Source organism: Anguilla anguilla, chromosome 3 (genome assembly GCF_013347855.1).
Source record: "Anguilla anguilla isolate fAngAng1 chromosome 3, fAngAng1.pri, whole genome shotgun sequence".
Taxonomy (NCBI): Eukaryota; Metazoa; Chordata; class Actinopteri; order Anguilliformes; family Anguillidae; genus Anguilla; species Anguilla anguilla.
Window position 1 is genome coordinate 17,959,218 of NC_049203.1, and position 17,238 is coordinate 17,976,455.

General features: G+C 37.8%; 1 protein-coding gene and 1 long non-coding RNA gene across 4 annotated transcripts; one reads left to right on the plus strand and one right to left on the minus strand.

Moving 5' to 3' along the window:
- Positions 1–1,851: 1,851 nt before the first annotated feature.
- LOC118222384 lies at positions 1,852–5,784 on the plus strand. Of its 2 annotated transcripts, XR_004764273.1 has the most exons (3): positions 1,874–2,390; positions 4,877–5,052; positions 5,754–5,784. It is a non-coding gene; the product is annotated as an uncharacterized LOC118222384 (long non-coding RNA). The 2 variants fall into 2 exon arrangements; XR_004764272.1 differs by lacking the exon at positions 5,754–5,784 and having other exon boundaries at positions 1,852–2,390.
- A 3,087-nt stretch (positions 5,785–8,871) lies between these two features.
- On the minus strand, positions 8,872–16,702 carry LOC118222383. 2 transcript variants are annotated; one of them, XM_035407951.1, is made up of 6 exons: positions 16,502–16,698; positions 14,725–14,797; positions 14,222–14,524; positions 13,750–13,900; positions 12,287–12,332; positions 11,519–12,091 (listed from the first exon to the last, which is right to left on the minus strand). In XM_035407951.1, exons 1-6 carry the CDS (start codon positions 16,553–16,555, stop codon positions 12,029–12,031), a joined length of 690 nt encoding a protein of 229 aa, XP_035263842.1. In that variant the 5' UTR covers positions 16,556–16,698; the 3' UTR covers positions 11,519–12,028. The 2 variants fall into 2 exon arrangements, with proteins under 2 accessions (XP_035263843.1, XP_035263842.1); XM_035407952.1 differs by lacking the exons at positions 11,519–12,091; positions 12,287–12,332 and adding an exon at positions 8,872–9,105 and having other exon boundaries at positions 16,502–16,702.
- Between the last annotated feature and the right edge of the window lie 536 nt (positions 16,703–17,238).

Sequence of the window (17,238 nt, forward strand, 5' to 3'; positions counted from 1 at the left end):
TTTTCCCTTTTTGAGTTTGTGTTTTTTTTCACTCTGCGTTTGGGTCCTACCTACCCAATCCGTGACAGGTGCCTTCACTTTCAAATTTCATTGTTTACAGCGGCCACATTGTTTCACCTAGTGACTATTTTTTAATACATTACATTACATTACATTATAGGCATTTAGCTGACGCTCTTATCCAGAGCGACTTACAACAGTGTAACCAAACTCAGGTCACAGGTCAGGTAACTTCTGGTCACAGTACTCTCAAGATGATGCATGGCCAAATTTTGTGGCAAATGCTCTAGAAAGAGATGCCTTTTAAAGTTTTTAAAATTTATTAAAAACGGTGCACATTATGATGCCGAAGCATATGAGTTGTCCATGAGGACAGACATAGTGTGAGGTAGGGTTCATGTCTCTAGCTCAGAAGGGGTAGGAATAATGATGGCTTGAACATTGAAAATTCAAATGACTATTATAGCACCACCATGTGTCCATGTCCAATCAGTGCCAAATGATTGATCAGTCAGAACTGGAAACAACATTACTAATAGAATTTCCAAAATGGCAGCAATCCAAAATGGCGATGACACATGAAGTACAAATATATGTTCCAGATGAGGAAATTTATCGCTACAAGTTAAAAACATTTAAACAGCTCTCTGTGACAGCTACTGTGACAGGCAATGTCATAACAACCACAGTAGCCTTCACACTTCAACAAAGGTTACTGAATGATGTACAATAAGCATTTTTGCAAGAGATTGAAGTATGTATTGAAGATCTCAGTTTTATAACATGTCCTGACTAACAACAGTTGAGCAAAGAAGGTTGTTGATATATCCATGATCTGTCAGAACTTTTCACACAGTTGAATTGCGGGTTTGGTGATTCTTTTTTAAAAAGCCATCCAAAAATGACAACTTCTCTACCTTTTTCTCCTGGTCCGTTTTCTCTTTTCTGTTCTGAGATCCACTTTTTGTGTTAATAAGGAATTTTCATACACTTAGTTGTAGCTAGGACTACTCTTTGATCTCTTCATCAGCTAGCTAGCTGACCTTATTTGACCACCGAAACCAGTTAACAGTTATTACAAACAGACACTTGACATTGGACAACAGCATACACAGACATATTTCCTAGCAATCTTTGCATATCAGAAAATAACATTTGTACCAAAGAAATGACCAGAAATTATTTCATTGAATAGTTTAAACAATATATTTTCTATAGAATGGGCACATAGTTTGACATGATCACAGACTATTGTTCAACAAAAGTGTACTAACCATGATTGGGCTCTTTATACCATAATGTAAAGTAAATGTTTCTTTTTCATTTTAGAAAAGGGTATGCCTCTTGCTTTCTAAAGGAAATGTGAAAAACTAAAACGACCATTTCACTCCTGTTACTGCTGTTAATGACAGCACAAACTTTTGCTATGTTGAACGGATGTGCACTTGAGGTGCTGTAAAAAGACCAGCTCTGTTAAGAAACACTGTTCGGCAGCGTCAGTGGGGGAAGGGGGGATCACTTCATATTCCACCAGTGTCTTACTCCCACCTGGGTGATACAAAGCAACCATTTTGCATGAGAACTCTCACCCAACATCAACCGAGATAGAAGAGAGATTTACTTTGTTTTAGGGTGTACTGTGCTGAGTGGTGATTAAGGCACTCCTGGTCCCTTCAGCGGTTATTTCACTAAAAAGCTACTCAGGATGCGGTTGGCCCATCTGCAGTGTACTGCTATACTGCTGTTGATGATTTGTCACTTCTTGGAGTGTGTGTGCGTGCACTGATCCCAAGGTAAACACTATTTTTGAGTGTTTGCATTACACAGGGGCAATGAATGTGTTTTTTCTCCATTGCGATTTGTTTGCATACTATGTAAATGTGAAGGAAAATAAAAGAATATACAACTGGACTTCACCATGCATTCTGTAAACATTGTAAATGTGTTTTTACACCTAACAGAAACCACAGAGAACAGGACAGAAAAAGAAAAATGCAAGATGTGGTATTTCCTGTAAGCCTTCACTTCTGGCTTATGAAAGTATCTTTCATTTCCTTCTCTCTCTCTCTCTCTCTCTCTCTCTCTCTCTCTTTCTCTCTCTCTCTCATCCTTGTCAGCGGTAGGCCAAGCACACAGCTGAGTTGAACTGTGGCTCACACCGTCCCTCCAATTCTGGAGACTGATGCTGGTGCCAGTCGTCGTCGTGGTACCACGACATCACCTTCTGGAATACTGTGAGCTCCAGGGCCTCGTTCTGAGTCGTGATGGGAAACAACCTGTGTGGGATACTAAAGTAAGCACCACACATCTGTCATTTTGAATTAGAAGAAAGAAAGAGAATGGAAAAGTAAAGGACAGAGGGAAGGAGGGAAGAAAGAAACTCAAGAAAAGTAAGTGGGTCCCAAACGAATTGCAAAACAGAATCTTCATTGTTTGAACCTTGCTAACATATGGTTTTTGAGGGCAGGAAGTGCACGTCATTGGTAAGATAGGTGGGGTTGCCCTTTGTCAGGTGCACATTGCATTGACTGAGCTTTTGAAGGCATTACTGTGTGTTGTCAATTTGGATTGGAAAATAGATTAAATATGGACTTATTATGGATGGAGGGCAGGATTCAATGAGCATTCATCCTACAGTTTAACTTATGAATTTTCCCTTTACAAGAAGACTATAACTTTGCTGTGTTTGACAAAAAAACTAAATGCAAAGACAAAGTTAATGGTAAAATAGTCATGTTTGGACTGAATACCTTTGCTAGTTCCTGCAAGAGCTGAATAATTAGCTCTGGATATGGTGCTGACACACCGGTCATTTTTATTTGCAGTAGTACAGAAACAGAGAGTGTCATTTCTTATTATAATAATGTGTAAATGTTTATTTGCTCACATTACAACATCATGGATGGAATATTCACATATGTGTAACCTAGCTCCCCCCCCCCCCCCAGTATTTCACTCTCCTGTCTTCTGGCCTCAGCTGGATTGCAGTTTTTTGAAGGTTCGATGATAGCATAAATAGCCTGCAGCCCATGAATCTTCACATCCTGAGACTGCAAGAACGAAATAAAAGAATATGAACAATCAAAAAAATCACAACTACAGTTCTATGTTAACGCCTGATTAGGAGTAACACACGTTGTAGTTCTGTCTTATTGTTCATTTCATAGATTGATGCTCATTAGTTTAGTTTTTGTTCTTGTTTTTTTTAATAAGTTAGTTAATGTTCAATAATGTATAATATTGTCAATTAAGTCCACATTTCTTGCACTTGCTGTCTCTCTTGGGATTATTCTCCAGGGAATTAGTGCTCTTTGACCCCTGATCATAATGATAAATGGTTCACTTCCCTGTTTGATGCCTTCACTTTCAAATTTGTTTGTTTACAGCGGCCACATTGTTTGACCTAGCGACTATTTTTTAATAACTTCTGGTCACAGTACTCCCAAAATGATGCACGGCCAAATTCTGTGGTGATCCGGCAAATGCTCTAGAAAGAGATGCCTTTTAAAGTTTTTAAAATTTATTAAAAATGGTGCACATTATGATGCCGAAGCATATGAGTTGTCCATGAGGACAGACATAGTGTGAGGTAGGGTTCATGTCTCTAGCTCAGAAGGGGTAGGAATAATGATTACTTGAACATTGAAAATTCAAATGACTATTATAGCACCACCATGTGTCCATGTCCAATCAGTGCCAAATGCTTGATCAGTCAGAACTGGAAACAACATTACTAATAGAATTTACAAAATGGCAGCAATCCAAAATGGCGATGACACATGAAGTACAAATATATGTTCCAGATGAGGAAATTTATCGCTACAAGTTAAAAACATTTAAACAGCTCTCTGTGACAGCTACTGTGACAGGCAATGTCATAACAACCACAGTAGCCTTCACACTTCAACAAAGGTTACTGGATGATACAATAAGCATTTTCGCAATGTATTTGGATTGAAGTATGTATTGACGTTTTATAACATGTCCTGACTAACAACAGTTGAGCAAAGAAGGTTGTTGATATATCCATGATCTGACAGAGCTTTTGACACAGTTGAGTTGTGGGTTTGGTGATTCTTTTTTAAAAAGTCATCCAAAAATGACAACTTCTCTACCTTTCTCTCCTGGTCCGTTTTCTCTTTTCTGTTCTGAGATCCACTTTTTGTGTTTATACGGAATTTTCATACACTTAGTTGTAGCTAGGATTCCTCTTTGATCTCTTCATCAGCTAGCTGAGGTACTGTAAAAAGACCAGCTCTGTTAAGAAACACTGTTCGGCAGCGTCAGTTGGGGAAGGGGGGATCACGTCATATTCCACCAGTGTCTTACTCCCACCTGGGTGATACAAAGCAACCATTTTGCATGAGAACTCTCACCCAACATCAACTGAGATAGAAGAGAGATTTACTTTGTTTTAGGGTGTACTGTGCTGAGTGGTGATTAAGGCACTCCTGGTCCCTTCAGCGGTTATTTCACTAAAAAGCTACTCAGGATGCGGTTGGCCCATCTGCAGTGTACTGCTATACTGCTGTTGATGATTTGTCACTTCTTGGAGTGTGTGTGCGTGCACTGATCACAAGGTAAACACTGTTTTTGAGTGTTTGCATTACACAGGGGCAATGAATGTGTTTTTTCTCCATTGCGATTTGTTTGCATACTATGTAAATGTGAAGGAAAATAAAAAAATATACAACTGGACTTCACCATGCATTCTATAAACATTGTAAATGTGTTTTTACACCTAACAGAAACCACAGAGAACAGGACAGAAAAAGAAAAATGCAAGATGTGGTATTTCCTGTAAGCCTTCACCTCTGGCTTATGAAAGTATCTTTTATTTCTCTCTCTCTCTCTCTCTCTCTCTCATCCTTGTCAGCGGTAGGCCAAACACACAGCTGAGTTGAACTGTGGCTCACACCATCCCTCCAATTCTGGAGACTGATGCTGGTGCCAGTCGTCGTCGTGGTACCACAACATCACCTTCTGGAATACTGTGAGCTCCAGGGCCTCGTTCTGAGTCGTGATGGGAAACAACCTGTGTGGGATACTAAAGTAAGCACCACACATCTGTCATTTTGAATTAGAAGAAAGAGAATGGAAAATAGTATTCATATTCTATTCATGTTGCATTTCTAGCTGAAAATAATATTGAATAGAATTGTTTTGAAGAATATTTGGCTAATATACACACGTTCAATCTCTGTGGGCATACTGTTGCTGTACAAGCTGCTCTGGACCACACAGCAACCAGTCATTTTAATGCTGGCATGTCATCATAAACTACCTGTGATCTGCCATGATGAAAGTTTTTACATTCTGATTTAAAGAGACATGGGCTCTCAAGATTCATCTTTTGCTACTCCAAACGGCATGTGAACATGTTCACTAATCAACCACCTAATAAAATAGCACCGGGCCCACCGCTTCAGAAGCATGTGATTTTCAAGTTAATAAGTGAACTTGGCATGGATTCTTCAGGAACAGGGTTAGACCAGGGTGGGTATTTCACAAAGTAGAATTTCTGAGTTGGCTGGATTGCTGCAATAAGTAAAAACTGGAACAGTTTATTTATTTATTTATTTTTTACTTTAGTCCATGTTCCAGATTTGGGAGGGTAATGTGTTATTCAGGTAACCAAGTGATCCTGCTTTGTGACACAGGCCAGAGTGTCATCCTAAAGGAAACCATGGCAACAGTAGTCTGATTTGACAGTCTTATTGCGATATCATTTATATGCCAATTTATATTTATAGATGAAAGATATGCAGTGGATTTTTTTCTGTGTTTTTTTTTTCCAGAAAAAAAACTGAAGATACAAATGGTAAGAACTGGTATTTCAAAATTAGTGAATAGGAGTAAATAAAAAACTGTCACCATTGTCACTACTTATTAATGCAAACAAATGGTTGTTTTTGTCATTTATTCAGTACTTTATAATTTTTTGAACTTGATGTATATTAATTCCTAATTTCTTTGCGATTGATTGCTTTGAGTTCAGATGCACTGTGCAAGCCATACACTTTAGCTTGGCCTCATTGAATTGCATAGTTTTATATCAGGTCATTACATTATCTTACTTTTTACCTTGAAATAATTTAAAATGATACATTTTTAAATCACACCAATTTTCTTCATAATTAAAATATTTTAACTATACACATATTGCATTTTTGTAAAGAAATTACATAATAATAATAAAAAAAACAAATAGATAAAATATACATTTTCCTGTCAGCATTCAATAAGATGCTAAAATAAATTTTAATGTAAATTTATGTCCCGTTCAATTTAGTTTGAACATCACTTGCAGAGACGGTGACACTCTTAACAGTGTAAAAATGTATTGAAGGGCTGTGCATTGCATGTTTCACTTCCTGTAAGGCTGTAATTAGGGGATGGCCTTGCTTACAGTAGTTTATATTTTATAACTAATGCATTAATTTCCCTTCTGTTACTGCTCAAGGTGATACGGGAGCAGCCATCGACAGGGAAAATGTAAGTGCAGCTAATTCAATGTTCAATGAGAGAGAGAGAGAGAGAGAGAAGTGGGGGGGGGGGGGGGGGGGGGGGGGGTGTTACGCACGGCTGCTAGCTGTATCTGGAACTCCGGCACACACACCAACAAACTTTGAGCCACTGCGCTGCAAAACGTTTAACTTGACTTCCTGTATAAACCACGCCAACTTCCTGTCTTCTATCCGAATACAGATACAGACTCAGATAAACAGATACAGATACAGATAATGACGTCTCTGCCCACCCCTACTAGGCAATGTCTTTCTGTTTGTTTGTGAAACACTTGTGTGTGACATTAGCCCAGATTTTTTTCAGGTTCCAGGGCTAGGCCTCCCCTCGGGATTGTACAAGTATGGCTAGATCTTAAAAAAGCCATTATTACTTTATAACTCCTCAAGTTTTTCCCATCCCTGCACAATCCTGTCCTGAAGTCCTATTTAGCTGTGTGTGTAATGTCATTTTAATTAGCCAAAGGGTAAAATGTTGATTTGAAACATGCAGATGCGATTAGTCAGCACATTCATGGTGTGTTCAGCACTACAGACTGTTCTATGGTATTAATTCAAGCACAATACAGGATACGTGTAAATTCATTGAGCACAATGCTGAAAATGGTGTCTAGCTTTATTAACATGACCTAAAAATGTGCTGTTGAAATCTCAAATGTCAGGCTTCAGTCAAAATTCATCCTCTTTAAATTCATTTTTTTTTGTTTTTTATTTTTGTTTTTGTAAAGGCTTAACATAGCACTTCCACAGCCTTTATAAATATGATATTATGGTTTCTTATTTTGTATGTAAGAAAAAGGCCAAATCCAGAGATCACTTTTGCTTGAAAACATGTCATTAGTCTGAAAGTCTTAAAGTTTAATCAATTTTTAACTTTAGACTTTTTTTTCTTTTCTTTTTTACAAATTCAGGTGTGCTTTTTCAGTTTCACACTCAGTTTCCCAAGATATTTTTGGTGAAAGTATTTTGTTATTGTAAGGTTTATTAGTTGAAGTAAAATAAGCCTATGCCAAATGGGAAATTACTCATAGACCCATCAAAAATAATATGTCCCAATGTTCTTTGTGACAGCACGGTGGCAAGAATTTGTCTGAAGAAGTCCTGTACACCACCATTGACCACGGTAATGAGACAACCCGGAGGAAAATGGAGCATGACAGCGAAGATGGCTGTGACTATGCCACCATAAACATACCTTCTGGACCTGCTCACGAGGCCACCATCAAAGAGGACTGGAGCGATGACTATGTTCTTATGAACTGATTCAAGAGATGTTATTCTATTTTTGAGATGGCACCACCTTCTGGACTGCTATTCCATTTCCTTTTAACCTGTGTGCAGTATGCCGATGGTTTCTGTACCTGTGTTGCCCGTCGTCTATGGGTCTAATAACACATTATTATAAACTGGTGTTTGCTGATTCCCTGTTTTAAATTTGGCTTAATTTTAGTTAAACGAATGCCAAAAACTTTATATATAGTATTTGTAATAAATATAATATATATGCAAATCTACCTCTGAGTCGGTTCTGAGTTCACATTACAGAATTTGTTTGTTACAGATGAGGTGTGCTTGCGATGGGCAAATTTAAGGCTTTTTTCTATACACGGATACAGTAGATCTTGCAAATTAGATTTACCTTAGGCTAGACACAAAGGTGTCATTCATGGAATCCATGTGGGAAGAGAGAGAGAGAGAGAAAGCAAGAGAGACTTAAAATTTTACACCAGTAGGTTAACCTCAGGCATTTTTACTTTAAATGCCACGACAATATTAATGAGCATAGCATAACCATTACAAATTAAAAATAACCATAAAAAATTAAAAGTAAAAAAAAGAAAACCCTCATTGCCAACCTGCCAAAGAACCCCCGACACACCATGTTGTGGGAATGTGGGAAAATTACACACATTCCTGGGACATGACATCCATTCTTCTTTCTGCAAATGAATGTTCCTTTCTGAGGTTGGACATCTTTAGCTACTATAAATCACGTGTCTGAAAATATTAAAAACAGACAATGCTGTTGTGGTGTGGGGATGGCTGGTTTAAGCAGCCACACCTGCCCTGGGTCAAGCTAATTAGACCTGGCCAATTGGATAATTGGTTAAGAATTAGATAATTGGCCAGGCAAATTGGACCCAGGAACAGGAGTGGCTGCACCTGTGCATAGTGAGGTAATCACTGCGCACAGGTTAAATCTGCCATCCCCACCCACACAAGGGAGCCTTCTCTGTCATGACAGGATTTTACATCTGCTCATTTGGCTGTACCATCTTGCCAAACCCTCGTGAATAAATGTGGACTATTTGAACATTTTCTCCCTGTGTCTCTGTGCTGGAGGGCCCCTTGGAAAGCCACTTCGGTGACCTGTGGCAGGCGTGTTTGCCACAGCTGTATTCATATTTTTGTGTATGTACAGTATCCATGAGTTTCAAATTTGTACACTAATAGTGAGTACAACATGCTTGTATAGAAGTGATTTGTTCAAAATTAAAAACCATTGGTAATCACTGTAAGCTTTTGTTTCTGTACCTCTTCAGTGGAAAACATTACTCTTTCAGTTGTGCCTGGTTTCTTCCTGTGTGTTAAAAAGATTTGTCAGTTCAATTTAGTTGGGTTTAATTAACATGAACACATGACTTCGAATTATAATTAACTGCGAACAACTTAAATATTTTTCTTCACTGACACAATTTGAAATAATTCTCTATGTTTTATTGTACTGACAAAAGTGACTCTTGTATTTGTCCAGTAAGTGAAAGTTAAGGACAAATGTTGATTGAATACAAGTCTTAAACCATTATATGTGGGTGACGTGGATCTAAATACCAAAGTTTGCCAGCCAGCTGTCAAACTGATAGTTTATTATTTTATTAAGTGAATTTTAATATGAAGCCAAAAGAAAGCACTTACCATGCACTGTAGAATTACATCTATTCAATCTATAAAACTCCTTACAAAGCATTGAAACATGGCATGCATTGTAAACAATTTTGTTTCCGTTTTTGGAAGTAATTTCCTGCCATTATGACCCTCCACCACAAGAGGGAGTGTGAAACCAAAGAAAGCAGTGACTGTGCCCTGTGGAGTTATGTCTATTCTACCAGTAAGACTTCTTATTCCTTAACCCAGTCCAAAGCCAACAATCATAGTCTGTGGTGTTTTAAGAATACAGGTCCTCGAGCTTCATTGATAAAAATATTATTGGATATATGATTAAACGTAACCTTAAAAGTATATCCTGAGTTGCGCTCACCCTTGATTTATAGATTTGAACACAAGGGTGATGCTTTTTCATCAGAATATCTGACCAAATTGACTCACAAGAACACACACACCATTTATACCCTGCAGAGGCTGGTACCAGTTTGTTTTTGTGGATTATTTTTAATACTCGGTTTTAGCCACTAATGATTTTCACATATTTTGCCCGAGGCTTACCAAACTTGATAGACTTGTTTGGGTGTCTGAGAATTGGCCAGCTGGTGGTGCCATAGTACGCCTGACAAAACGATTGTGAGCCTGCACCTATGGTCTGTTTTATTTGAAAATGAGAAACATAGATCCATTACTTCGTGAGGAAAAATCTAACTATTGGATCAATATCTTCTGCCTGACTGGAGTTTTCACCATTGTAAATTTTATAAAAACAATGAATTCTTCTCCTTCAACAAAAATGGACTGACTCCCATAAAATTTGGCATTGTATATCTATAGACATACTTAAAAGCAGATTTCTTTTTTATTTTTATAATGGCAAAACTGTATTAAGATTTTTTTTGTGAAAATACTGTCTTCACCTCTGATACATATGTTGTTGTTTGTATATATTACAATTGCTATGGTAAGAGCAGTGGCTACTGTTCAGAGGGGGATAGGCATAGTATTAAAGTAAATCTAGGACTATGTGTCAGAACAAGAGAAAAGATTAGAGCAGGGCTTAGTCATTGATTTTGGAAGATCTAAAATTTTAACTATCCAAATCTGAGACTATAATATTGTATATGTTGGTTTTTTGCACGGAAATACACTTTTCATAATAAATTATGTCAAACTTGTTTCTCTGTGTTTATTTACTTGACTATATTATATTTGGATGAGATATGCGATGTGTCTGCTAGGGCTAGGTTTTAGGGTTTGAATTAGGCTTGGGATCAGATATAGGTTCAGGATTTAAATGAGGAAATTGGTAAATGTTACAGATGAGGGAAATTAGGGCTTGGTTTAGGAACAAGGGAAGGGATGATGATAGAAGTTATTCATTGATTTTGAACTATCAGATTTTTTTTTACTTTTTGGAAATACGATTGTAGCCTTATAATAAGGCGATTTTTAAGCCTAGGGTTACAATTAAGCTAATCTTCAGAACATGTCATTAAAAGCCAGTCCAGATTGAAGTGAAATAATTACCAGTGACAGTTTCTCATCTGGTTTCATGGCCTCATGTCTCTGTTTTTTCAGCACTCAGGGATGCAGTTTTCAGGGTTTGGCTTTTAGCTCTGCTTTGGTTAACGCATTGAGTCCAGTCAAAATGTGACAGAGAAATTGCATGCACACTCCACATGTACCTTGACAAAGTAAATGCAAAGTAGAACACTTGCAGTCTAACTGCCTTCCCTTCTCTCAGTATGGCTACATGTAATGTTACCGCACAGAGCTGTGGCCTGTGTTCTGAGTTATTTTAAAAGGCGAAGCAGCGCAGTGACCTCAATAGAAAATGAGCAGCCTACACCAGCCAGTGGAGAACCTGTGGTCTAGCCGTCACTTGACATCTTCTGTCATGCATTTCGCCATTCCACCACCCCTGCAGCTAAAAGGAAAATAAGTTAAAGATCACAGGTGTCAGGGTAATCTATTTTTAATGATCTGTTCTGAGTCTGTGTCCCACAGTGTTGGTACCGCACTGGAAATGCTACAGTGCAATGATGTGTATGTAAGAGTTGCCCTGACCTCCCAGGTAAAGAAATTCTGTGTCTACACACTGACAGACATTAGTGATGCAACACATTTATTTGGGTCATACATTTATTAGAACACACATTGGACAGTATGTACATTTTTAAAAATGAATTTGTATAGTTCATTTTATGGTGAACTATAAAATAAAAACCCCAGTTATGGAACTGCCTCAACATGCTTCGACCTCTATGATTGTGCAGTTTCTTCATGAAAAAAATAGACGTCACAAACGACTCTCTCAACGACATTCTCATTTTATATTTGGTATCATCTTGTAAAAAATGACAGCATCCTTTAAAAAAATGAGGATATGCTCGTAGCTGTTGACAGTCCAACATTATTAAAAAAAAATAGTCCCATATGAATTAACATCAGTCTTGCACTAGTATTAATCTGGCACTATCTGATGAGCATCATATAGTAGTCAAATACTGTTGTAGATGATGATTTTTTTAATGTGGGAAAATTATGCTGAGATTTCTGGGACATCACATCCATTCTTCTTTCTTGTAATTAATGTTCCTTTCTGAGGTTGGACGTCTTTAGCTACTATAGATCGCATTTGTCTTTTCACTATAAGTGATGTATGGTTCAATATCCTGGATCTGAAAATATTAAAAACAGACATTGCTGTATTAATATTTTTGTGTATGTACAGTATCCATGATTTATAATGTCAGATCAGTTTCAAATTTTTACACTAATAGTGAGTACAATGTTTGCATAGAAGTGATTTGTTCAAAATTCTGCATTGCCTCTGATCAAAACCATTGGTAAGCACTAAGCTTTTGTTTCTGTACCTCTTCTGTGGAGAACAAACATCTCTCACTTGTGCCTGGTTTCTTTCTGTGTGTTAAGAAAAAAGATCAATCAGTTTTGTTTAGTTCAGTTTAATTAACATGAGCACATAACTTTGACTCACAATTAACTGAAACAACTTAAATGATTTTTAAATTAATTTAAAAAATTTTGTCCAGTAAGTAAAAGTTCAGGACAAATGTTGATTGAATACAAGTCTTACACCATTAGATGTGGGAGACATGGATCTAAATATCTAAGATTGCCAGCCCAAATATAAATAAAATGCAAAATTATTGGGACAGCGGCACAATTGCTGTTTTTTGGCTCTGTACTCCTGCACATTGGATTTGAAATGAAACAGTGAATACGGGGTTAAAGTACATACTGTCAGCTTTAATTTATGGGTAGGGAGGCAGGACTGGCCGCTGCTCATGTGATGGACAGACAGAAAAAACAACTGGACGGTTTGGCTTACCACCTTTCACTGGTTCAAAAACACTTAAAACATTAGAAATCGTAAAGAAAAGAATAAAGGGGCAATCTGACAACCAAGCGCTTCAAAGCAAAAGGAACATAAAACCATGCAAATACTGGCACAAACCCACCACACTGTGAATAGCCCAGATTTCCCAAACATTGTCCAAACACTCCTTCCCTAGGCCTGGAAGCTAGATCTCTTATAGAGCCCATAATTAGGCAATGGGCCACAGCTGATATGATTACAATGAGCCACATGTGTGGCCATACCCATGTGTAGGGGCAGTGATACCCCCTGGGCAGCTGCACCTCAGTTCCCTTCCTGGCATCACAGGGTATTTACATCCATATTGCGTGATCTGTGTAGGAATTTCATTCCTTTTTAGTATAGTCCCTCCATTTAAGGGGAGCAAACGTATTTGGACAATTGCTGTTTCTTGACCAGCTGTGTGTTGTTGCATCATTAGCTCATACATAAGGAGGCTAGTGAAAGGCCTACCATGGATTCTAGGTATAGAATTAGCATTTGGTGTGTGTTGCTGTTGTCTCAAACATTAGGACCAAATAAATGTCAATGCCAGTAAAGCAGGCCATCGTGGGGTAAAAAAAATCACCTGATATAATTGTAAATACTCTCAAATTAAAGCTGCCAGTCTGCCCTTTAACCTCATATTGTTTATTTCAACTCTAATGTGCTTGAGTAAGAAATGATACGCATATTTTCATCAAATAGTTTTACGATCAAAACTGCGTAGCAGAAATAATATTATTTTGCCAGCTCATAGTTACGGGTTGGGTTTGCAAACAGAACAGTGACACATTGCATTAAGTAATCTAGCGTTTATAGTATGTTTTTATAATGCTACAAATATGTAGGTCTGTATGACCACAATGAAGTACAACACTTTATACTACATAGATGCAATAAATTCTTACAAATGAAATGAAAAATAATTTGCTGTTGATATACTGTTGATGCTCTTACCTCCCTTTCCTCTGTAGTTTTCTCCTGATGATCACAGAGGAAAGCACAATCAAAGTGAGGAGGGCTACAGAGCCGCACACGCTCCATATCACAGTCCCAGCTGGCGAAGGCCGGTGGTGCTTAGCGTCGGACACGTTCACATTAGACTCAGCTTTCAGGTGAAAAACCAGCAAAGGCAGAATAATGTCTATTAATTGCAATGTACGACTTGGCCATGCAGCTGCATGTAAATACACTGTAAGTCCAGTTTAATTTACATGTATATTGTTAGCAAATAGTAAATAGAAAGCCATTTCAATACAAATAAATCCCAAAGAATTAATATGACAAAAAAAAGTGAGCTAATTTTTTCACATTTTTTAAAAAGGTCTTTTTCTGGCACTGTTGGCAAATACTTTCGGCAATGTTCAATAAACTATGTGAATGTACTCACTGAATATGCAGCGTATAGTGTGCAGAGTATTGCACATACCTTTCACATTAAAATGTGCAGTCTCAGGTTCATGCAAGAAGAGAGTCTCACAAGTGTAATTGCCTTCATCAGATGAGTTGAAGGGGGATATTTGTAAAACCACTCCATCTCCCCTTTGTTGTATTGTTATTCTGGAATCACAGGTGCTGTTTCTTGTAATATATCCAAATTCCAAAGCCACAAAACAGTCACTTCCATCTCTTCTCTTAACGTCCCACCTCACCATGATTGATTCATTCCATCTTCTATTTGAGCACAGGAGAGATACATTATTTCCCATTCCAAAAGTTTTCATTTGAATCCCTGTTTTGCAAAGGCACAAAAAAAGTTGCATCATCAATATCCACTGTGTAGATTTTTCATGGTTATTAAGTTTCAATCTGTCATAGTTACTAAAAGGAAAACGATTGATGTTTATGCAGCTCTTTGCAATATAATATGCCCTTTTGTGTTTTTACAAAATAAGGGAGCTGTCATTTTTGTGTAGACAGTTTTTTTCTTACCTTGAGTGTGTGTGTCTTTTAGATGCAGGGCTACAGTCAACCCAAACAAAATCAGTTCCATGATCCCGTGCACCTGGACAAAAGTGATCAAGTGGAAAGCTTTGAAACTGGCCTCTGGTGGTATTGCACTCTGCTCCATAAAATGCAGTGCTGAGCATTTACACACAAGCACTAATTTACCGCCTAATGAATGCCAATAATAAACACAGCGCTTACTCATATTGATGCAAAACCATCCTGTGGTTTCACATACAGTATTCAGCTCTATTCAGCTGCTACAGGAACTGTGCACAGCTGCAGAACAGCATGTAGCATACATTGTAACTGACAGTGTGATCTAAGCAATCAATGTAATGTTAACTTAATGAATTTGTATTGCTGCAGAACAGCATGTAGCATGTGCTGTAACTGACAATGTAACATAAACCCAATGTTATGTAAACTTAAGAATGAAACTGTATTGCTGCAGAACACCATGTAGCGTACACTGTAACTGACAATGGAATGTACAGTAAACTGATCATGTAATGCAAATGTACTGTACACTTAAGGGCAAATTTATTTTGGTGTATGGATTTTCTCCATGGCGTAATTTTAAAAAACAGGAAGTAATATGCATGTAAAGAAATTTGTCCCAAACCAGAAGGTGTTTATCACAACCACGAGACACACAGTTAAATCAGAAGCAGAAGTGTGCTGTGAACAGAAGGACCCCACAGGTTTCACTGAGCTCTGTCCAAAGATGATGGTCTAATCTTTGTACGACATTGAAAACTGGTGTACCAAAGTAACAATATGGTCAATTTAAAAATAAGGGCTTTGCAAGAAAAGAAAGCGTTTTTTGGCCCTGGGCATGGGTGTGCTGTACTCAGTGTATAAATGACGGGAGCAAAATAAACTAGGAGGATGGATTGTTTAGTTCACTGAAATCACCAGAATCATCGCTGCATCATGTATGTGCTGGACCATACAAATGGGGCCCAGCTTACATATTGTAGCAATCCTGACTGTTAGACAGAGTAACTTTTACAGAGTATTATATCAGGACATTCCACCTCAACAACGGGTCTGTCCTTTTGTTTAACAAGGAACAGCATAGCACTGTGGACTGTGAGAATAGAGCTTGGTTCCCAAGCTCTTTGCTTCCTTGAGAATCCTCCAATTGCCATGATATCACTAATTCTACACAACCAGATATTCATTGATGCAATTCAGAAGCACTGTGTGCATTGACTACCACAGTTGTCATCCAGCTTCTGGTTACCTGACTACCACCCCCACTGCTCCACGAAGCCCCCCCCAAAACCCCCCACCCCCACACTACTGCAGGATTGTTAACACTTAAAGCACAAACAGCCTCAAAAAGTGAAGGCTCTAAGAGAAAAGGACTAAAGATTTGAATATGTTATAAGGCATTTAAGATGTGGACCATGGAAGATATTTTGTACCAAGGTCTCTCAACAATGTCAGTAGTCACACTTGGATATTTGTCAAGCTAATTATCATTCACAGACCAGCACTTGAGTACTGCTTTAGAATTATTAAAGGAATTCATAATCTCTCACGGTTTGCGGTAGTCACCACAGTGATATTGACACAATAGAAATAAAGTCATTTTGATTTTGCTTTCATTTCATTTAATCTATTTTATCAGAAGCCGCCCTTTCAAATGAGGCTGTAAAAAACATAAAATAGACAGCTGACCACCAAGCATAGGTTTCAGATTCAAAACTTTTAAATATAATTTCTTTTTTGGTCTTTAGATATTCAGACTCACCTTACTGATCGTGAGCGTGAGGCTTGAGCGAGCAGTGATGTGTAACAGCATCATCAGAGCTTTACAGGGGCAAATTAAGAAGTGATGAGACCTCAATGCGTTCTTTTACTGCCTTGTTCTTTTTTTTCTTCTTTGTTTCTATTAAAGAGAAGCAGAAGTTTCCTGAGCTCAGCAGTTGTGAAACCTGCTTGAAATGTAGGTTAACAGTCTGCAAGGGTTTTTGTCGCTAAGAAAGTTAAGACCGTCTCGACTTAGGCACAGTACAAAGAAACACTCATCTTAGAAAACTGAAATACATGGGAATAACAAAAAAGTTGAAAGGAAATGTTAGAACTATGCAAAAAAATAACTTAAAAAACAATTCAAAAAGATGATTGCATCATAAGCAATTGCAGTGTCTGAACAATGCAGCCAACCGTGGACTGCCAAAGTCAAATCACATAAATTGCAGTATTTAGTTCATACTTTTATCCAGGGGGACCTACATCAATACATTTTTAACCTAGGCTACAATCCATTTATACAGCTAGATATGTTATTGAAGCAATTCAGGGAAGGTACCATGCTCAAGGGTACAGCAGCAAGGCCCTATCTGGGAATCCAACCCACAAGTTCCAAGATCATTCAAGATAGATCCCAGTTCCATAAGACTCCTTACAAAGCATTGAAATATGGCATGCATTGTAAACAATTTTGTTTCCATTTTTAAAGTCATTTCCTGCCAGTATGACCCTCCA